The sequence below is a fragment of the Charadrius vociferus genome, unplaced genomic scaffold, assembly GCF_000708025.1.
Source record: "Charadrius vociferus isolate BGI_N301 unplaced genomic scaffold, ASM70802v2 scaffold650, whole genome shotgun sequence".
NCBI classification, from domain to species: domain Eukaryota; kingdom Metazoa; phylum Chordata; class Aves; order Charadriiformes; family Charadriidae; genus Charadrius; species Charadrius vociferus.
In genome coordinates, this window is record NW_009646736.1 from 6,976,128 (window position 1) to 6,999,979 (window position 23,852).

The window sequence follows — 23,852 nt, forward strand, 5'->3', positions numbered from 1 at the left end:
TAAAGTAGTTCTTTTCTTTCATCTCCGATCTGAGAGTTTGTCCCTTGATTAAGTATATATTAGCCATATAAGGGATATTCCATACTCCCCTGTAAAAAAAGCCCACATGCAAATAGTTTAAAGTCATGAAAACTGATTTGTTGCCTATTCTATCAAATCAGTGTCTCTGTATTTGCTGACAAGACCAAGCAAGTTCCAAGGAAATGAAGCTGAAAGTTTCCCAAGACATTTGAAAAACTACAGCTGGACATTGTGGACATCTCAAATGTAGTCATAGGCAGTATTTCAACTTTTATGAAGTATTGTTATGAAAAATAGAAAGGTCAAATTTTCTAAAGAGTTTTAGCTACAAATGTACTTCATGTTTCCATAGTTAAGGCAATCAGTCAAACTCTTATAATATTATTCTACACTACCAGATGGAGAAAGTAATTCTAAACCAGATTTTTAAGCGAGTTTCAAGACTTCACAGAGGCTTCACACAGCTGGTCTGACCTCCTCACACAAATACCCACGGACCACAGCAGGCCACGTATTTATGGCAGTTGGGCCAATATCAACAAAAAAGCATTGCCGTCACAATGCTCGCTCTGCATTTCCTCCCTCCCAGTGCCACGAGCACATCTTTCAGAGCGATTGAAAACGAGCCAGTCTTATTGAAGCAGTCAATCTGTTTCAGACCCTTTTGTTCTTCCAGGGCAATGAAAAGGCATGACTGCACAGGAAAGTCAAGCTTAGAACAACTTATATCGCATTCATTTAGGGGAAATGCAAACCCAAAAGACTATGTGACAAAAGTTTTTCTCAAGAGCTCAGTAAGATCTGACATAATATACAGGAAAAAGCACATGAAATTATAGTTCTTCAGTTGATTAAACATTTGCCCCAAAGAGAGGAAGAAGTCATTTGACAAATGCAACAATCATTTCTTTTGACTGAGGTTCCTGGGATACAGAGTTTTGGGTTTGCTATTTGTTTGTTTTGCCATTTTCTGTATTATGCACTGCTAGAGTAACCAGACACAATCAGACGGGTACTAGTAATGACCATGTCCATTACTAACACCAGCTCGCTGTGTGTTAAACACTTTGCTTTTTTATTCAGGCTGTGAATGGGAAAAAACAAATGAGAAAACAAATGCATTCCTATGAAACAGAAAAAGGTAAACAATAAAACTAACCTAAGCTGTTCAGGAATACCAGATTGCATGAAAACGTAGGAATATGTTGCTAATAACCACATTGGGTGCCTTGACCTTAAAAATTAGCTTACAATTACTTACACTCTGTTCCCTTGGACAATATCAACATAATCTTCTGATCGAGCATAATAGCCATCTGGGCTCAAAGCACCCCAGAAATTGGACCAAAGCTTCCCATGACGAGTTACGAGCGGAGCAATTATCTTTCTGTGAAGTGACATACACACTGAATAAGAAAATATGACCTGTTATACGTAGACTATATGTCAAAATATACTAGCTTTCCTCAGTTTGGCGTATAGCGTAGTTAAAACACCAATGACTGACAAATCTCAGAACAGCAATTCTGAAAGAAACAGCATCCAAGTACCCACTGCCCAGAAACATCATCAGTGTAATAGAAACAAAGATTCCTATAAATCAGAGGTGGCTTGATTTTTTGAGTCAAGCAAACAAAATACTGCCCATACCATAATGACAAAAAGCATCACAAAGTCAAAGACATGAAAAAAAAAAAAAGCATAGTGAGGCTTAGCTTACCCCAAATTTAGTAAGAGTGAAAAGGAGAAAACTAAGCTGACCAGAATAAAAAGAATAAAATGGTACTTTGTTTCAGATGGTGCCTACTGGTAGATATATTTTGCAAAGCTTCTGTTTCTTCCACCTAGTATACCTGGCTTTTAGCCTCTTTCTACAACAGTAAATATTACAAGGAATATAATGCAAGGACCAACAGCCACATCTTTATTTAAGCTCCATCCCTTTTCACTGGCAGGTCAAAACAGACATTGATAATTTATCTTTCTGTGATACACCTGAAATTTCCAGATTTGTTATAAGGAGGCAAACACCACCTACCTACTTACAATGGAAGTTACAAATTGGCAGGAGTGAACTGCACAGAATTCATGGTGGGCTCAGTCTGCTGAAAGCTGATGCTGATAAACTCACAGCTTTGCATAACTTAAGAGATCATACTAATACAAGGAGAAACTGGTCATTAAAGCTGCTTCACCTCCAATACCTTTACACTATTTTATTGCATCTATGATTTAAAAAGAAAGTAATAATATTGCAATACTAGAGTAATAAACTCTAGTTTTGTTTGGTTTGGGGTTTTTTTGTTGTTGTTTTTATTTTAACATTTTGTCTGTGACCAACTTTGAAATCATTAATCAGTGAAATCTTAATTCATTTCATAAGACCTGCTTACACCATACCATTCTCTTCAGAGGAACTTTAAAGCATTTGAAATTCACACCAGGAATTGTTGCTCGACAGGGACAAAATGCTTTGCAAACTGTTGCCTTCTGAGCCCGTTACGAACTATGGCAAACAAATACCACAGATAACCAAAGAGGATCTAACTCTGCAAGAACAGATGGGATCTTATTTTCCCTGGATGAGCCCCAGAGAGTCCCTTCAAGTTGGAGGAGATTCTGTGAAATCAAGGGGTATACTCTACCTGTTCTCTTCTATCAGTATTCTTAAAGTTTTTGGGTTTGTCAGCACGACATCTGCATCTATGCTGAAGTAATATTCACATGCTTTATCCTGGCGACAAAGGTCCCTAAAAAGATGAAAAAGAATGCTTAACTCACATACATACAGAAAAGATTCACAAAGAAACAAAACAAAATAAAAAAAGCTCAAAAAAAACCACCCAAACCACAACCAAGTGCTCTACTCATCCATTGCACTAAAAGCCCTCTGCAGTGTAATATAGTAAAGGAAAGATGCCTTTAGATTACAGTAGTGTGATAAATTAGAAGAAGATTTAAAAAACATGAATCAGATGCCTTATGTTTTCCTTTTAATAAACTAAGTGATCTCTAACATTTACCAAGTTCAGTAAGAGCTACTATGCACTGTCCTAACGGAAAACAGTGGCTGGGGGTGGAAATCAAGCCACTAATTTATATAGCTAGATATCAGTACAGGAACTTAATAGTGAAGTATGAGCTTATTAAGTAAGCTTCTCTAGTAAGTAACTGCGTGTGGCTGTAACACTGCCTTTGGGCAAAGATGCTACAGATGCGATCTGCTGATCCATATAGTAATTGAAACCTTATGGAGAATGTAATACAAAAAGTGTAAAGAAATGTATTTAAAGACCTTCTCTTAGTCTTCTTGTGGCCTATAAGAATAACACAGTTGGTAAAGAGAAATATAAAACAATTGCAGAGGCGGTGAATGGAAATTAGAGAAAGGAACTGAATGTGTCCCATACACTATTTCTATCAGAATAAATCATTTGCATAGATTCCCACACCTTCAATAGAAAGCTTCAACCAAGCAGAAGACACATCATACTGTAAATGTAAAAGTAAGATACAGGCTACATTTGTATGTTTCTGGCAGGATACACTTGCTAGGCTAAGATCCAGTATAGTGAATTCAGCCTTCCTACACCAAAAGAATAGTAGTTTATAACAAATCAAATATACTTTTAGAGGAATTGCAACAAGCAGCATTCTATCATGCAGGTGCTATTATTTATTTTGCCTATTTCCCCCACTATTATGAACAGAACTTGCATTAATTCCATTGTAACAGCTTGAAACATTAAAATTATTTTACTTTCTTGCTTTAAAGTGTCTATAAACACTGGTTTAGTTCCACGTGATTTGATTGTTTGTGACTTTTCCGTCACTTCAGCAGATGGGACAAACGGTTGATGTGACAGGCTACGTACACGTCAAGGCAACTGCTGGCACGGCTCCCTGCCCGCTCCTCCTCTCTTCCCCTCCGCTACCTACCACAGCACTTCACACAGCACTTACTCTGTCTCCTGTAAGGATTCCTACTTATCAACACCTTTTGGGTCCTTTTGTTTAAACTTTCTTCTGCTCAAAACTCTTTAGAGGTATGACTGTGTTGGAATCACAGTAGAAGGTAGAGCTTTTTCATTCCATAAATGTAAGCAGTCCTTCTTCTTCAAACTTGACTACTTCAAATGTGGTAATGATTTGAGCCAAATTTTTAAAATACCAAAAAGACAGAAATGGTCTTCCCACTACTGCTGAAGTCACCGTGTTTGGACACACACCCAGAGTTTAAATCTTTGGTCAGTCTCTAGTTTTGCTTTAACTGACATCTCTTTCACTGACAGTTTTCTGTCTTACGTATACATGTTTTTATGACAGCAATTCCTTAACCAGCACTTTCTCACATCATTGCCCCAGTTGAAACCAGCAGGTTTTATTTGGGCCATAACACAGCCCAACAATTAAGTTTTTATGACATTTTCCATTACTAGCCTATTCTGTTCAAAGCTTTACAGCTACTAAACACAATTCATATGTAGCTTTAACATTAGCATAATTACAATTATTAATAGTAACCTGACTTTTATATTGCACTTGACATTAGACGTTAAATTTCTTCCAGAAATATTCAGCTCCTTTATCCTAATTCTACTAATAAGGAAACTAAACCTGAGTGACCAGCAGACTGGATGCCAGTCCAGGGTTCCAGCCATGACACTGGTTAGCGCCTCCCCAAAAGCAGCTAAACCTTTTGCTGCTTACAAAAATATGAATGGAATTAATGTTTTTAATTATGAAAATGTGAAAAAACAAATGGAACAGGTTTATATTTAGTTGTAGGCAAACATGACTGAAAAATTACTACATAATTTCAAGATGTATGGACCTTCAACTTTTTTCCCCCTCTTTAAATCCAGAGCCAGGGAATTCTATTAAAATTGGCCCAATATGTTTAGCGTTGAAAATCCTTCTGTTCTTTATTCACATAGTAATCCAAAACACAAAATAATAAATTAAAAGTTTGGGTCTAAGTCATACTCAGTCATTCAATAATCTATTGAGAACTCTTTGAAAGCATTACTGCCTTAAATAGTCTGGAAATTCAGCTGTAGCACAAATGACCTACAACGTGAAACCTCTAACTTCAACCTCTGTAACCAAGAATATTAAATATATGTATTTATATTATATACATATTTATATAGAGACTCATAGAATCATAGAAAAGTTTAGGTCAGAAAAGACCTTTAAGATCATCAAGTCCAGCCGTAAAATTAACACTGCCAAGTCCACCACTAAATTATGTCCCTAAGCACCACGTCTACCCATCTTTTAAATATCTCCAGGGATGGTGACTCAACCACTTCCCTAGGCAGCCTGTTCCAATGCTTGACAAACATTTTGGTGAAGAAATTTTTCTTAATATCCATCCTAAGCCTCCCCCGGCGCAACCTGAGGCTGCTTCCTCTTGTCCTGTCACTTGTTACTTGGGAGAAGAGACCGACCCCCACCTCTCTACAACCTCCTTTCAGGTAGCTGTAGAGAGTGATAAGGTCCCCCCTCAGCATCCTTTCCTCCAGGCTAAACAACCCCAGTTCCCTCAGCTGCTCCTCATAAAACTTGTCTCTAGACCCCTCACCAGCTTCATTGCTCTTCTTTGGACACACAAACACCTTGGCCAGACACATGCACTTGCCACATCAAGGACAGGCTATAAGACTCCAGGCAATTTTTCCGCAGGAAACAGCTGGAATTGCTCTGGTGCAACAGATGCAACTCACCTAAGGTAAGTTAAGCTCCCCCAGACCAAAGCATTCAAGGTACATGGAGAGTGCCAATTGCATGGTCTCTCTCTGCTGCACAACCTATTTGCAATTTTTTCTGCACAGGCCAGAACAGACCAAACCCAGCACTCCTATATCACTGAATTTGTTCATGTAGGTTTGATAAATTCTTGCTTTTATACATGGCATGTCTAAAAGAGTTTACATAAAGCATTAGACAACTTGTGTGTATGTATATACATATATGGCAAATGGCAAAACTTCATGTTTGAAGCATAATTCTCCTTGCATTTCCAGATACAAGTCATCATATCAAATGTGAGGTACAAGTTTTGCTTTTGCACTTTAAGGTAACTAACAAAAATCTCCACAAAACACTCCCAGGTTGAGGTATTCAGAAAAAGAGTTGTAAAAGTTTCTGTCAAAATTAATAAAGCAAGCCTACTCCGAAGAAATTCATGCATCTACTCTCTAGGCTTTCAATGTTGCCAAGTAGCTTTTCCCAAGGAAAGAAAAGTAATCCTGGATATTCTCATGCTTTAAAGTATTACCTTCTTACAGTGTACATTAACCTCTCCAGATGCAGAAATCCCAGATTACATGTGAAACTATTATGTATATCCAAGTCACAGCAAGGAACAAGCAGGAAGCACTGTCTAGCAGTACTCACATATATAGTAATACACTTCCTAATCCAAATTACATGTCTAAAACCTTTCATTTACTTGCTTTACACTCCACATGTTTATAAACTAAGGCCAAATATTGAAATTAAAGCTGTATTTTTGTACAAAACTTAAAGCTATTTCAGTATAATGATTAACAAAAATTTAGTAGAAGGTTAAGATTTTATGTTGGAAGTGTGAAGTGAAGCTCTGCAGATCAGTTTACAGTATTTTGCAATCAGAGAGATGTTTAACTTTGCTTACAAACCGCGAGCCCATCTGGAACAGTGACCTCATCTGAAAAGGGAAAGTGTCACTGCGCTTCTCTTCATCAAACTTTCCACTGAGATATTCCAAGGGGCTAGTTGTTTATAATGGTAAGATATATAGTCTTAATTTCTTTACCGTTGAGTCACTTACATTATTTGTTTTAGACATAGTTTGAATTTGCAATTAATCAATATATCATTCTTATACCCCTCACAGTTTAGAAATACAATTCCAGATGTGGACTGTGAGCCTGAAGGGAGAGCACTTAGACCATCTGGCAGACCTCTGAAAGAAAAGGTGCCCGAGATAAAAGTCTGCAACACTCACTGAGAGACTGGGTGACACTGCCTGCCATTTAGGATTACATTTTGCATCTCTCCAGATAGCCACAACATTATCACCCATCACTAAAAACAAACAAATGCAGCCACAAAAGAGATAAAGCACTAATGTTTAGTTTTGCATCTCGGGCTTAAGTATTGCTACCACACCTGGAGGCTACTGAAATCAGATACGGGTAGGAAAGTTGTTTTTCTTCTGCAACACTCAAAGTTCAAAATGTTCCTGCTCCATCTGAGGCTGAAACCCAAAACTGCTGAGAAGCAGTCCCAGAAAAATCCAAGTCCCCAACAGAAGTCACTTGACATCTGGGAGACGCAGATTTAATCCCTGCTCTTCCTTTAAACACAGATACTTGTCCTACTCACAGGACTGAAAGGGAGTCCTCCTGTGTCCATGTCATCATTTATCAATACCAACAGGAGCTCAGAGACAGACTTAATATCTTCTTACTTTCGAGATGCACATAGGAGACCCCAAACTCAGCTCAAAAGTCACCATTGAGGTCAATGAGCTCTCTAACTGATACTGATCTCTCTACTATTCTTTCTCAAACTTTTGAAAGCTTTCAATGTAAACTTTCATTAAAATGTGCACATTTCCTCTAAAAATTGAAGTAAATCACATTTTTTAAGAAGTTCAGGAAAAATCCTAGTTAGTTCTATTACTAACATTTTTGAGGGAGGAAAAAACCCAACCCCTCAAAAAAGAAACCCATCCATAAGCACTGGGAGCAAAAAAGATTATGGAAAATAAACTTTTATAAAAAAAACCTCAGAGAAGTGAATGAGATACATTCCCATACTTCTCCACTTTCTGTTATTCCTTGAACATATTTCATATTATTTTGCATTTTTCTGTCATAACAAATTCTGTAACAGCTGGCTAAAATCTCCTCTCCAAACAAGGCAAAACCACAAATTATTTTTTTCTTAAAGAAAAAAAGAACCAACTGTAAAAAAAAGGTTCCAAGGGATGTACGTGCAGAGAAAAATGCAACTAAATTTTCCTTCCCTATATTCTACTTTATTTTCCTCCCTTTTTATTCTGTTTCAGCCCACGATAAGGAAAGCTGTGCACTCCAGGTTGATAATATTGTTGAATTGTAACAAGTCTTTGCTGACTGCACAATCTCTGGTCCTTTCCAACACCTATCCAACTTCTACAAATGCAGGAGAGGGCTTTTCCATGTCAAGAAGAACCAAGAAAGTAAATGCTTCAATTATTCATTATTATGGGAATGAGAAAAATAGACAGGTTTGCTGCATGGCTATGGGTGAAATAAAAAAAAAGTTATTTTCTCATATCTGTACTGACATACAAGAGTCTCATTCACCGAGAACTGCACTGTGATTTATCACCACTTTTTCTGAGCCAAAGAGGGGGGAAAAAAAAAAAGAGGTAAGGAGAAAACTGACCCAACCACATTATATGCTCAAAAGTATTCTGCTGCAAACAAACCAGACCTTCAATGCTTAAATTCACTCTTTTTTTTTTGTATTCTATCACTAGGCACTGAACTGTACTGATTGAAGCTGGTTTTGCTGCTTCAGAGAAATAGACTTTTTGTGTGAAATGTGCAAGTGAGGAGACCAAATTAATTCTAGATCTACTGGAAATTAACATTGAGATAATAAAATAGATACTAAATGGAAAAAGAGAGAAGCAAGTGTTTGAGACAGATGGAACAAAACTGTCAGTCAATAATGCAAATAGAGGCAGGAGAAAATTAATCAGAAGACTGAATATATCAATGTCTAAGTCAAGCCAATAAACAAAAAGAGTGATTTTTCAAACCTAAGTTATTCCCATTGCAGTATTAGTGAGAAACAAATGAGGTTATTATGTTGGAAGCCAGCTGAAGGTTTGAAAGCAAATAAATTTTTATAGTATCTGCCTTGGCCATGAACATCCCGTGCTTCCAAACTAGATTTTTTGAGGAAAAGTAAAATGCAGCTGTTCCAGAGAAGCTGATGATTTTCACAAGGGCAGCCAAGCAGACCAGGAGTGCAAAGGAAGCAGCAGATGAACTGAACCTGCTTCAGTCAAATTGAAAGGAACCATCAAATTAAGTCTACATTGTTCACATGAAAGATCCTGCTACTAACACTCGTACTTCTGGATGATTCAGTAATCCACATGCATTATACTTCACATTTTCTCTATATGAGATGTATTTCTTTAGGACAGAACCTTCATTAAAGAGGCCTTTCAAAGCAGGAGCAACATTATATCCAGAAAATGGATAACACATCACAGCATAGTGTATCCAGTGGTACAAATCACAAGTATGATTATCTCCCTGCCTTACATAACAGAATTTGAAATTATTTTGTGCAAATATACATTTAAATTACTATTTTTTAATCCACAGACCAAGCAAAGACCATATATCATATTAAAAACTGTGACATTATAAGTCAGTAGGTTCTATCAAATGGTGAGAGGTTTAAAGATCTTTGGGTGAGATTTAGTAACAGTATAGAAATAGTTTATACCAAAGATTGCGCCTTATGGTGTCTATACAACAAAGAGGAAAAGGCAACTCCAGAAATTCCACATCAGTTACATGTAAGATACATTACTTCAAAAAGTTTGCAAACATAGTACATTATTTCCAATAATCTCTACAGCTACAGAAAGAATGATTTATAAACATGTGAATGGCTGCTTACACTACTGCTGGACTTCTGCAGTGTTCACTAGAAAGGCCAGGGGAGAGGCTTGGACCACAGCCAAGTATCACTTTCCCAGTGGCTTCAGCACAACAAAACCCCATTCAAACGCATTTCCAAGAACACCAGAGACTCAGGACTAGACCTTCATTTTTCAGCTGATGCCATGAACAGCCTATGCTATGTTCTTAACCTCAGAATATAAAAGAAAAGGGCCCTTTGAAATTAATTTCTCTGTTCTGACACTCGTGGAAGATTTGGGAGAAAAAGAGAGTGGAAGGATTACGCAGGAACGAAGCCTGCTCAAGCCCACAATGAGGTCCTGGTGGGATGCCGGTCTGTAAAACTCCATAATCTGACTGCTGGACATACTGGGAGAGCCAGGAGCAACTCTGTGGTAGTAGCCAGTGCTGCAGCCACTGAAGAGATCCCTTGACAGGCAAGTCTGGCATGGGATACATACTCCAAGGTTTAGATTTTGGCCTGGCAAGTGCCATGTTTAAAAGCTAAAGAGTTGGATTACCTTGTAAGAATGAAAGGAAAAAAGAAAAAAAGCAAGATCAAGAATAAAATAGTCAGTTGCCCAGTTGCCTTTGCAAGTCCTTTTTTTTTTTTTCTGCTTTCGGGGCGAAAGCAGAAACTTCTCCTAGAACACTTCTAAACGATATTCCTGACTCTTAAAACCATAGGAAGAAATATAATTCTGTCACCTGTATCCCCAGGTCAAGCTTTAACCATATTTTTTACTTAAATATACTGTCATTTGAAAAATAAAATAAATAAATAAAAAATGGAGGAGGAACTAGGACAATTGTTAAATGCATATCCAATGCAAGAGGTACTTCTATTCTGTGAAATCCCTCTGTGATAAGTTAGCTTGAAAATAGCTGGCTGAATACGAGCCAGCAGTGTGCCCAGGTGGCCAAGAAGGCCAACAGCATCCTGGCCTGTATCGGGAACAGTGTGGCCAGCAGGACTAGGGAAGTGATCATCCTTCTGTACTCAGCACTGGTGAGGCCGCACCTCAAATACAGTGTTCCGGTTTGGCCCTTCACTACAAGAAAGACATTGAGGCGCTGGAGCGTGTCCAGAGAAGGGCAACAAAGCTGGTGAGGGGTCCAGAGCTCCACAGTCCCTGAGGAGCGGCTGAGGGAACTGGGGTTGCTTGGTCTGGAGAAGAGGAGGCTGAGGGGAGACCTTTTCACTCTCTACAGCTACCTGCAAGGAGGTTATAGAGGTGGGAATCAGCCTCTTCTCCCCATTAACAGGCGATAGGACAAGAAGAAATGGCCTCAAGTTGCAGCAGGGGCGGTTTAGGATGGATATTAGGAAAAATTTCTTCACCAAAAGGGTTATCAATCACTGAAACAGGCTGCCCAGGGAAGTGGCTGAGTCACCATCCCTGAAGTGTTTAAAAGATGGGTAGACGTGGTGCTGAGGGACACAGTTTAGTGGTGATTTTGGCAGTATTAGGTTGATGGTTGGACTCGATGACCTTAAAGGTCCCTTCCAGCCTAAATCACTATGATTCTATGAAAAGGTTTCAGATAAAAATAAAACTAATACATTTTTAGAAGATACACTACAATTAGAATTTCTATTTACATTTGCACCTGTTTCTACCTTCTTTTGTTATTACTGCTACATATACTTTTCTGCACAAACTTGGTATTAAAGTTCGTTGTATTGGACCATCAATTTTGTTCCAATAGCATTCTTTTTAAAAAATATTTTAACTTTACAGTTTATGCTCATCATGTTTTAATATACACTCCCATTTGAGATAACTATAATGTAAAAATAATCTGACACCTCTTATTTCTTTGTAGTCTACTATTGTCTATGCCTTCTTTATAAGACAGACTTCAAAGTAGTCCAAACCATAGAGATGTTTTCACAATTACCAACAGCTTTTTATATTAGATAGAAAACATAAAATACTCAACAGTTCATATCTTGTGTCCAGATCTTGTGCTACCACAAAAGCTCCCACTCTTTTATCTTAAGACATAGATTTGTTAGTGTTTAAGATGCAAAATAACATACATAAAAGATGAAAAAAATGTTAGCATATGCATCATTATAACAGATTTATAAATTAGAATTTACATTCCCATGTTCCGTGCTTCTGCTTGACTCAGATTTTCTTCAGGTCCAACAATTTTTATATTTCTGATAACGTTCTTGGCTTTTTCCCAGAATTTCTTGATGTGCTTTTCATGGTAAACCTCCTGTAATCATGTTAACAACGTTTATAGTGAATGAAAAGTACAAGTTGCTGTGAAATCATAAAAATAGTGTCCAAGAACACATTGTATTCTATCCTAAACAAACAGATGGCAAACAGCATTTGAAGATATTCCAGTATATCTGTCATTAAAATGAAGCTCTATGTATGTATTCTTTTTGGCAAAAGAATCCAACACATCAGCAATATAAATCAAAGCTGTACTTCCAAACCCATGATGCAAGATTCACAGACATTTATGCAATATTTTTTCAGGATAATTATTTTACGATCTTCAAAACACATCCTACAACCTCAGTAGCATACGGGAGTTTTTTATGCCACTCCAGAATGGCTTTAGAGAGGGAGCTGCCACCTGTACCCAGGTGGACAGTCAGTCTTTATTTCTTTAAAATGCAGTCACAGTGACTATTTCTATAGTTTCTAATTACCCTACCTCTAATTTAAGAGATCTCAGCTGCATACAATGCTTCCAATCCTGTGCCTTCATTTGTAGCTTTTGCATATTATAGCTGACAACATCTTAATTAAAATATTGGATAGGGTTTTCCTCTATAATAAAAAAACTATTCAGTCTTTTATATTAATTTCGAATACCATATGACTTCTGGCTGAATCAAAGAAACCTAGCATAGCCTGCAATTTCTATGTGCATATCACATTTATACCTTTAACATGCACTTACAAAAGCACGCTGAAGACTTTAGAGATAAGCTTTACTTCTATTACTCAGGCCTTTTGTGCTACAATATCAACAGTAATGCACGCCAAGTGAAAAAGGGCAGAATTATATTTTCCTCCCATTTCTCTTCCAGCCCAGTTTTTTTTCCAAAAAACTTACACACGTCTGTCACCTCACTCATGAAAAGAGTCACTGAAGTCACTGGTGAAATATCAGCAACACCAGATCATTAGGTAATTAGCAAAAAGCATTAAAAAAAAAAACATTCAAAAAAGCAACTTGTCTGTGCTGCCATTCAAAATATACCTGGAAACACCAGTTTTTCCCATAGCACCCAGCAGGAGCATCAAGAGGGGCATAAGTGCACTGGGGTATCGACAAGAGGAAAAGCAAATCCAATGTCAACTACTGGATAATAGTTATTAATAACATGCTATAACTTTTGGTCAGTCCTGAAGTGGTCAGGCAGTTGGCCTAGATGGTCATAGTAGGTTCCTTCCAGCTGGAACTATTTCGTTTTTATTCCACTCTATTGTTTTATGTCAATGGTCAATCAGTACTTCCCCCCCAGAAGCATACACCTTAAAATACAATCTTTCGCGTTACTAAAAGGGAAAGAATCTAAGCAGTTTCTTTAAACAGATTTCAATAAGCACTGCCACAATTTTATTTAATTTGTGTATTTTTTCCATTTCTGCATACTAAATTTTGAAAGATTATCTCATCCTATGCAGCTATGTACATATATAGAAATCGTTTACTCCCTCACACACTTGCATTCATACAATGCACAACAGTAACATCATACTTACATTATTGTGAATGAAGATACTGAGTGCCTCCTTTGGGTAGTCCAGAGTCAACAATCTGTCTAAAAATTTAGGTAGGAAAGGAGTGGGTTGTTCAATGAAAACACCAATTTTTACTCTTGGATATTCCTAAAAAAAATGATATTTTGACACAACCAATAAGACTTGCCTCCTTTCTAAGATTAGTTATATTAACAAGCAACTAATGTCATGTTGTACTGACTTAAGCCACACAGCTTTCAAACAATCAAAACCAACTAGCTCAAAAGTGCTATGCCCCCTGTTTATTTTCACTGATTTCACTAAATAAGCAAACATAATGGGTTTAATATTACTAGAAAACTCTTAATTCAAATAACAGAAACTGGAAATAGAAAATAACGTATTATGTTTTTTAAAATTCTCACTTTAAAAAAAAAATTAAAATGGCAAAAAAGTATTTAAGGGAAATACATATAGAACTGCACGGCATATTCATTTTTTGAAAGTACCACACTTACATACGTTACATTCACAAGAAAACATAGGGAAGACCAGTTTTTTTATACATTACATGTTTGTTAAGACAAAATATTTTATTCATCTGTACTTTAAGCCAAAGACTGCGACACCCTTCTATACACTTGTACACACTATTTCCCCCTAACCATTATAAGTGGGCTCTGCATTAATTCCCTGCTCACTGATTTTATCAAGACCTTCAATGAACTAACTAGAGCTTCTCCCCGCTCTTAGGACACTGTTTTATCCACCTTATTTTAACGTGAATTCACATCTTTTGAACAGCGGTATCAATTCCTGGTTTGCATGTGCTTGATAGAGAGATCATGACCACTAAAACAAAATCTAGACAGCACTTCTGTCTGTTCCTGAAATATATTATTACATTATGTGAGACCGAGAAATTTAACCTTCAAAGGCCTCAACTCCTACACAAAGAAATGCACTGATTAAAGAAAGATTTTTTCCCACCTCTAAACCAGTCAGTATAAACGTCTAACCCACTACAAGGCTCGGAGAGAAACGTCATGTAAGTACAGAAGGCTGCAAGTTAGCTTTCCTTAAGCAAGCCAACACCCACTTGAAAAGCGTCTGGATAAACCATCAGCACATGTTGATATTTCACAGTGTCACTGTCTACATCGGAAATCCAGAAACATACTGGCAAGTGCACCAGATCGGAAACATTAGGTACTAATGTTTACCCTGACTACCTCCTATTCACAACTTCATCTGCAAACCTAATGTATGCTCATGCAGACATCCTAATAACTTCACAACAGCTGACGAGGACAAGTACACCGATGTGTCTTGAAAAAAGCAACTGTGATATTCTCTGGGAACCACTCCATTAAGGCTGCTGTCATGGTAACTGGTACTGCTGATTGTGAGCGAGGAGGAAAGCAGCGTGTGCCATCGGGCTTGCTAAGCAGAACATGCACATGTGCGACCAATACCAGAACGGCTGCAATAACTTATTCTGCTTATTTCTCTAGTTCTAAGGCATTCTCCCCTTACTTTCCAGAAGGTTCAGGCTGGATCTGCAAAGGTTGTAGGGACAATCAGGAATTACTAACCCTCTTTCAATATTCCGAAGTGCGAACCGTTTGGCTCCAACATCTACACTAAAATCTCAGGAGTGTGACCAAAGCAAAACAGTGTTAAAAAAAATTAGGACTAAAAGTTCCTGTAAGCTGCATCTCCTCAAAGCAGAGAGTTCATCAATCTAGACCCTGGTTCACCATACTATAAAACGTAGTCAGTGCATAATCTGAATGTAGGTCAGAATGAAGAGTTTTAACACCCAGCATTTCGAGTATATCAAGTCTGAAGTTTCGGTTCTTCCCAGTTACGCCTCAGCAAACACACTTTGGGAATACCCAGTCTGCATCAGGATGCTACATTTTCTCTGACAAATTTTGTCATTTTCACTAAGGTCATACATTTGCCTTTTAAAGGCTACTTTCTCACAACCACTAGGTGTGCGTATGACAATTTTTGGAAGAAACAGAATGCTTTGTGTAGTCATACTGAGACAAAGTCCAGGAACCCTTGCCACAAGAGGCGCCAGTGAAGCGAGAGGATGAGTGAGGTCGTCCTTTCCAGCCACACCAGGGAGTCTCCATACCTGTACTGAACTTTTGGATTTGAGAAGTAGCCCCAGGATGATTAAGTTTGTTGTCTAATTTAATTTAGGTTTTAGAAAAAGAAACTCTTAAAAGTGGCAAAAATTTCTACTCATTGAGCCAAGGGGCATTCTTGAACTTATTTACCATTACCCTGCTTTGACCTGGGCAGGTAGCTAATTTGGGGGTGACATGGACTGCTGCCATTAGCGGAGAAGAAAGCAGTTGAGTGTTTTCACATCTCAGCTGTGGTTAGAACATGGGAGGTCTTGCTCCTGTGAACAGGACAAAAGAAGGCGCAAAAGACTCTGCGTTTGTGGCTCTCTACTCCTTCACAGGTAACCCCGAAGCTCGGCTTTTCACAGGCCGTGCTCCCAGCACCTGCTCACAATGACTCTGGTAGTACCTTGGGCTTTTCTGCTCATCTATCACAGCACAACCTGCACAGTCCATGGCAATGCCTCCACCCACCTGCATACACCTACCCCTGACCTTCACAAAAGGAAGGATGTCCTTGTGTCCATGATAGAAAAGCGTATTATTTCAGCTCCTTGTTCTACACTGGAGCTTAGCTGCTTTGTTCTGCTAAAGTCAAGGTCTGTAGGTAAGCCCAGCACAAAACACTGAAACCACAACACCTAAGCAAGGACCCATTCATGCCAGAATTCATCTAAAGCAGCTCAAAGCCCTAAACATAGTTGGTATCAAGAAATCTGATTCTCTACTTGCCTATGAGAAGAACAAGCAAAACTTCAGAAGGTATGAGTGCATCAATGCAGACAGTTAAATAAAACAATATGGGAAGAACGATTAGAGGCACAGAATTTGTATTGCTCTTTTCATTGATGATTTCTTGTTAAGTAGCAATTGGTCAGGCCAGAACAGAAAGTGCATTCAGAAAATGAAATATCGCTTTTACTCAGAAATGCCTGAAGTAAACACTTCCAGTGAGGCCAAGGAAAAGTCTCGTTATTTCTGCTGGCAGAGTGAATGAGGTATGAAGTCCAAAGAATGAATTACAGTGAGGAAGACACGTTCCAAGTAGATGTACATAAACTATAGGAAGCTATCCAGTAAACCATTGCAAGTTACTCCCCATTACTAGCTTTAAGATTTAACTCCTCCCCAACTATGTTTTAATTGCCAACACCATTAGGAAAAACTTAGACAACTTCTTTTCCTCAGGTAAACTTTATGTTGAGAGTGCAAACACTGTTTCAGTAGAACACCATGCAAATGTTGTATTTTCAAAGAAAAATTAAAATTAGAAAAAGATATAAAAAGAATCTGAAAGTTATTACAATTCCATCGATAACTTTTTTAATTTATATTCCAATCCACAAGCTGGTTATTGTCCAGAAATTCTTATACTTTGTCCTTTCATTATAAAGATTACAAGCCACTACTTCCTTCATGCTATCCTCAACACCACCCTCTAAGACCTGTTCTCATTCAAATCTTCAATAAAGGACAGAAATTAAATAGCTGCTGGAAACAGCCTGTTAAGAATAAGCAGAATTTTCCTTTAAGTACAAGCCTTACGTTTCCACATGGTAGATCTCAGTATTTGCTCTGCCTAAAGTTTACTGAGTACAAGCTGAAATATTCATAAAGACACTAAAGATGCCATGCCAAAATATGTTCCCAAATATTTCATACACACACATGCATGTGTACGTGTTTGTCTTACAAGAATTCTGAAGACTGAACTGATACCTGATCTCAGTTACATCAGATTTACTCTACAGATACACATTTGCATATACAATGCAGATATCTGTATCACCCTTTACAAAGGGAAGCAGTTTTGAATATTTCTCTATATTGCTCAGAAAATAGAAACTGTAACCATGTTACAGTTAATTGTTAACCTCTATTTGTAACAGAAATTATTAGACTGATGCACATGCAATTTTTTTGTAGGTCTGAAGCTAAAAATCCTAAATATCTAAAGAGGTTTTTTATCTCAAAGAAAGTCTAATTATCCACTTGAATCTTGCATGATTCAAAAATGTTTCATTCACCCTCAGTGAACAGACGTAAGGATCTGGAAGGTTTTGGGGAATGGGATCATCTTCAGTAATATTGAGGAAACCTATATTAAAACATTTCTAAAACTACCGATATTTCCAGTAAATTAAAATTCCATCTTTACAGTTTCATATACCAGAAAAAATTATCCTAATGTTTCTATAGAACATAACATCGCACACTGAAGCTGCTTTGCCTCAGAAATCACTATACACCTATGAGATCTATTCAAAAGGGTTTTGGTCTTGTGAAAAGTATTCTTACCGTTACTGTTGACAGGTCTAGTAAGTCTAAATCACAAATACTGCAACCAGTTTCCCGTGTCCAAGCATTTGGGATATAGTTTCCCAAATAATTCAAGTGAATCTGGTAAATAAATGAACAATTCAGATTAAAGAAACATGCATGCAAATGGTGGTTTGTACCTTTTAAAGACTTCAGGCTTACTCACTGAATCCCTTATGCCCAAAGGCTGTCTCTCTTTTTTTATTATTTAAGATTAAGAAAACAAATGCAAACATACAAAAATAGCTGGTAAAAGCTTTTTCTTCTTCTTCTCATTTACAAACCAGGGTTGATCTTCTCCTAACATCTACATTTATTGCTTCAGTTAAACCAAAAAGTCGTGGCAAGCGTAACAACTACCAAGTAAATGCTTGTACGGGTTCCAAGACACAGACTATACATCACTGAGCTCTCAAAAGCTGCTAGGCATGATTTCAAGCCAAAGATGATTACAGTTTAATTCTTTTGCCAAATCTGAGAATCATCAACACAAAACACAAAGAGTGACCATAAGCAAAACACATAGAAAATGGAGAAGACAGGTGCTCAGACGATGTATTTTTGACAGTCTATGCCAAGATTCAGAAACCAGCCAGTCGGATACGTTTTAAAGCAGCATCTAGCTTCTTCACACATTTTGAATTGGCACTGAACAAAATATGTACTTTTTTTGTCGATGGGCTGCCTGGGCTGCCCTGTCCTCCTGGATTCCATGGGAAGTTTGTGCAGAACTTCACTCTTCTCTACTGCTATTTGCAACGGTTAAGGGATCTCTTATGCCGGGGAAAGTCTGCCTGAGGGAAGGCTTGTATTCATTCCTGCTCTACTGCCCTCATCAAAAACTGGAAGGACAGAATATAATTTTGCATAGAAAACACACGCCAGGCCAATACTCAATCTGCATTTTACCATATTCTGGGTGTTTGTTTATGCATATTGAAAATCATTCTAGCCAGACTATAAAAAGAATTTCTTGAACTTAATTTCAGAGATATACAATAAAGTCTACAAAAGTGAACATTTCACCAAAAAGCCATTACGCTTAAGCAACAAAAAATAAAAACTACATGTTAGGATGTCAGGATAATTTTGTATCCATTTCAAAGAAGTGTCTTCGACTAATGCTATTTACTAATCTCCAAACTGAAGAGATTAAATACAAAACAGAAGGTTCTTATAAACAAAAAACTTTTACTATTTGGAGTTAACTCTGGGAATTACTTTCATGATAGCTTATTTACTAACTAGTGAAAACTTTTTCCAATCCCATTATCTTACTGTCCTCTTCTATGTTTAAAACATAAGAATCTAATCACATTAAGAAAGTGATATACAGGAAGAGTTTCCTCTTTGTTTTTAAAACTACATGACTGCATGTAGAGATTGAGTTTTGTTTAACATAGTGTAAGTTGTAGATTAGCATAAGGAGTTCCGACGTAAACCACCTGCCCAACTGTAAAATACAGTACCTTTCTTCTCATTGGTAAAGTGCCAGCAAAGCCAGTGATGACAGATAACTTGAGGACTTAACTGAAGCAAAAATAACTGCAGCAACATGGAAGAAATTGGTCACATATACCACTACTGAGTAGTTATAAGAAGTTATATAGAGAATGGCATCATTATATTCACTAATTCCAAAGATGAAATACAGAGCAAAAACTAAGAAGGGGCAGTCATTTGGATGAGTTTCAAGTTTTATTTCATTCTCCTGGGAAGCATTTTTCTGAAAATAAGGAGCTACAGCAAGGAGCCAACAGAGGCTATTAGAAATGATATACCTTTACGCTTCTTTGGCATGTAACAGAAAAATGCAACTGCTGTATGACCAAAACATAGCCCTTTCTCCCAGAGAAAAAGTGCCAGGTCCTCTGGACCATTGAATCCTTACACATGGACAAAAGCTGCCAAAACAGCTGTTTCACAGGTCAGACAGTGCTCTACAATGAACCAAAAGCTCATGAGCTATGTGTATATTGCAGGCATGGATCAATGACACTGAAGATGCAACAACAGCCAGCTGTGTGTGTGTATACACATACATATTTTCACCTATATACAACATATTCTTTTATATATGGGTATACAACCACATGCCAAGATCTGTGGTAGGATCAGATGTGTTACTGTTTTGTATCGTAGCCTGTGACTCTTGGTTAGATTTCTCTCCCTGTGAAAACCTACTCTTCTGACTACCGTTTAATAAACAGGTAGACATTATTCACTAGCTTCAAGAATTGTTGTGTGATAGTGAACAGATTAACATAAGCTTACTCACTTCTAATACCCCATGCGAGAATGAACAGAATGAATTGTTTCAGCAGCGATGCCAAGTTAGTGATAGTAGAATAACACGACGGAGAGAGCTATTAGGATAGGTTTATCTTTGCAACTCTTATCAACATTAATTGGAAATGAACAGAGGTGGTGTGCTATGACTGTTTCAGACTCTTCCACCACTGTTTTTGCCTCTATTAAAATTGCGATCTTTGAGGAAAAATAAAAAAAAAAAAACCAAACATCACTCACTTTAGTTGGACCATTTCCATGAATGGTGATCGGTAATGTGTCATACACTGAATTCCTTGCTCTTACTTTTCTTTCTTCAAATTTCAGAAGGACTTCATCTGAAAAATCAACAACGATCTTGCAGTAATAACAGTTTACAAAAAAAAAAAAAGGCTAAAATTTCAGAGTTCTTTAAGTTCTTGCTGATGCAATATACCCTACTGTTGCTATCACTATCAATGTTACTTATTTGGAAACTTCTGTTCATTTTTTAAACTAGAACCTGAATTCTAAGCTCTTTATGCTAAGTGAGGTTACATCAAACTTCAGAGTTTGCCATCAGCAGCCTTCAGTATTTGAATAAAGTCTTCTTTAAAAATAAAACTAATTTTGTGGCAATTCTATTTATAGAGAAATCATACTGATTTCAGATATAATCCGACTATAAAAAGTTGTTCCATAATCTGAGTTTAAAGGTGAGAAAGGAAGTTTAGACAGGTGCCATATTTCAATTTAGATTCATGACAATTAAATAAAGGTAATTCTACATTATTCCATATTTCATTCCATTACGTATAGACATTTGCTTCAGAACATCTAAAATGCAATTTTAATTACCAGTCGTACTTCTGTAACTAAGTTTGTGAAAGGCAGATGGAAAAATGGTTCTTAACTTTCTATTTATTGCTAACTTAATTTATTGAAATTTTTTTTTCCTATTTTAAATCAAATATTTTATCAATGGGAGAAATCAATTAATATTAAACCCAAAAGACCTGTAACTAATCTGGTAATCAGGTCTACTTACCCAAATATGTCTTTGAAACAAGCATACGTTAAGGGATTGATATTCATGGTTAAGCAAAGAAAGTGTTAATAACACTTAATAAAACACACAATGTGCAAATCATACACTTACCAACAGCTCCATTCAGGGTCTGGAAAATTGTACATTTGTGGTCCAAAGTAATGTTAATGCGTTCCTGAAATAAAAGTAGCAAAGATGTTGAGGCATTCTAAAAGCCAAAGTCTTTATAGTAATGTTACAGTTACATTGCAGTAGCAGCAAGTAATCAGGCAAAACTACGTATTCAGCTCTTAGATATAATTCTCAATTTTATACTGTTAAGTTTGCTATACAGCTGCACAATGCAGGAATATAGAAATCAGGCTTATATATGCAAAAACTTTATCTAAACTTGAAGGATAAAGGTCATAACTCTCCAAAGAGCCTTCAGTTTGGCAGTATAAGCCAAAGAAAACTTGGGTCTTGTCTTAAAAAAAAAAATGAACAAGTTTTGGCCAAGCAACAAAACATACTGTGTTTCACAGTCTCAAAAATACAAAAGCCAAATCTAAGTATCACATCAGAATAGAAAACCCTACTGGTTTTAAAACATGTTCCTAATATTGTATTATTAATCCTATTTAGATACCTAAAGTACCTTGTTTTGAAGTTTTAACATGCTGATCAAAGTATATAACCTTCAGAACACTCTTTAAAACCCTTATACAGATAACCTAGTCTGTTTTGGTCTTCCAAGATTTTGTTACATACTTAACAGCACTGGAGATTACCATACAGAAAATTAGTGTATAGTACAGTATCCCAAGCCAAGCGCCATGGAGGCATTTTGAATCACAGTGCAGTACTGCGCTGTGCAGAGGTACGCATTTTTTGTCTAGAAGACAATCTGTTTAGACAGCTTCTGACTTTTTTTTTTTTTTACTTCTGACTTTGGTGCACAGTCAGCTTTAATGTCTCTACACCCTGTCCTTTCAATTGCGTATCTAGCATCTGACCTAACTTGCACAAAACCAATTCTAACATTAAGGGCTGGAAGAAATGTCCGATGAGGAGCAGCTGAGGACTTTAAGCTTGTCTAGTTTGGAGCAAAGGAGGCTGAGGAGCGACCTCATTGCTCTCCACAGCTTCCTGAGGAGGGGATGTGGAGGGAGAGGTGCTGATCTCTTCTCCCTGGGATCCAGTGACAGGATGCATGGGAACGGTTCAAAGCTGTGCCCGGGATGGTTTAGACTGGACATTAGGAAACACTTTTTTACCCAGAGAATGGTGAAACACTGGAACAGGCTTCCTAGGGAGGCTGTCAATGCCTCAAGCCTGTCAAGCATTTAAGAAGCATTTGGACAATGCCCTTAATAACATACTTTAACTTTTGGTCAGCCCCGTCCTGATCGGGCAGTTGGACTAGATGATCCTCGTAGGTCCCTTCCAACTGAAATACTGTATTCTATTCCAGTACCTGTATCTAAACATGCCTGATGTCTCAGGCATAACAATGGACAAACATGTATGTATTTCAGAAACTTCACATCTTCCTTAAACATACAAATGCTCAAAATCAGCCTCAAAATTGTGCAATATCAGCTTTTAAAAGTCTTTTTGCATTAGTACATTGTTAATTTTTCTTAGCCCTCTTTTTCCAGCATTAGGGCCATGACCCTGACATCTATCTTGCTTTAATGCTGCTACTCAGCAGAGAACTTTGTTAAGCCAGGTCACAGAGAGGTCTTCACCAAAAATTTACGATGCAGCTTTATTGAACGTATCTGCGCAAAAAGCTGAAGAGTGAGAGGCAGCTGCAGGCAGGATCTGAAATGGCAGCAAGCCAAAATATAAAACACTGGATCAGCAAGAAATGTAGTGACACCCTGGAAAAATGCCACATTCTCTGGCTGTCAAACTGCCAAATACATGGGACCCTCATTGAGATGAATGTGTCCAATCATATACCTCAGAGCTATTATTTTTAACAACGAAGCACAACCTGCCTGGATCTGCAGACAGCCTGAAATAATATATCAACTCATGACCCTTTGGAAGCCTGTTCATCACTCTGACAGTAGGAACCTCCAGAGAACAAACACAACATCAACATGGCACTCCGGAATAAAGAGACAGCATTCCTTTTATTTTTATCTCCTGATTTTTTATGAGGAGCAGCATGTTATTTCAAGCAAAAAGAAATGAGAAAGCCAGTCACTACCTACCCTTGCCAATGGGTCAACATAGATTTTGGTGTAAAACAGCTGGTCATCATCATTATCCTGCAGATTCCATTGCTGCACAATCCGATTTATATATGGAGCATAACCAATAAATCCTGCAATATCACACACACATAAGTTATTTCCATAAAAAGCACTACTCTGCCAATGCTGTCCACTAGTCAGGGACTTCACTCTGACTGTTTGGTGCCAGCAAAGGAAAAGTATGAAATTCATACAACTTGGCTCAAAAATCCAGTTTTCTTCCTCTGATATGTACCAATTCTGGTTTTTTAAAGAGTTCATAATTAAGGGTTATATTTATATTAATGCTACTTTAAGGGAAAAAATAGGAAACAGATCTGTTTAGGACAGTCCTGAGAACTTCAAAGCATGAGATTACACTATTACTGTTCCCAGGAAGCCCATCTGTGGAAAAAGTTTCGTTTTCA

The 23,852-nt window shown here is 37.4% G+C and overlaps 1 protein-coding gene across 1 annotated transcript in view; it reads right to left on the reverse strand.

Annotated features, from left to right (window-relative positions):
* The window catches only part of PLOD2 (procollagen-lysine, 2-oxoglutarate 5-dioxygenase 2), a 59,010-nt gene that overhangs the window by 8,380 nt on the left and 26,778 nt on the right, over positions 1–23,852 (reverse strand). Inside the window, exons 5-14 of the mRNA XM_009890407.1 lie at positions 23,404–23,516; positions 21,311–21,374; positions 20,413–20,510; positions 17,863–17,964; positions 16,939–16,944; positions 13,445–13,570; positions 11,812–11,933; positions 2,667–2,771; positions 1,283–1,408; positions 2–89 (exon numbers count right to left, since the gene is read on the reverse strand). Of these exons, the coding sequence (XP_009888709.1) occupies positions 2–89; positions 1,283–1,408; positions 2,667–2,771; positions 11,812–11,933; positions 13,445–13,570; positions 16,939–16,944; positions 17,863–17,964; positions 20,413–20,510; positions 21,311–21,374; positions 23,404–23,516 (950 nt within the window). The remainder of the gene's footprint in view (position 1; positions 90–1,282; positions 1,409–2,666; positions 2,772–11,811; positions 11,934–13,444; positions 13,571–16,938; positions 16,945–17,862; positions 17,965–20,412; positions 20,511–21,310; positions 21,375–23,403; positions 23,517–23,852) is intronic.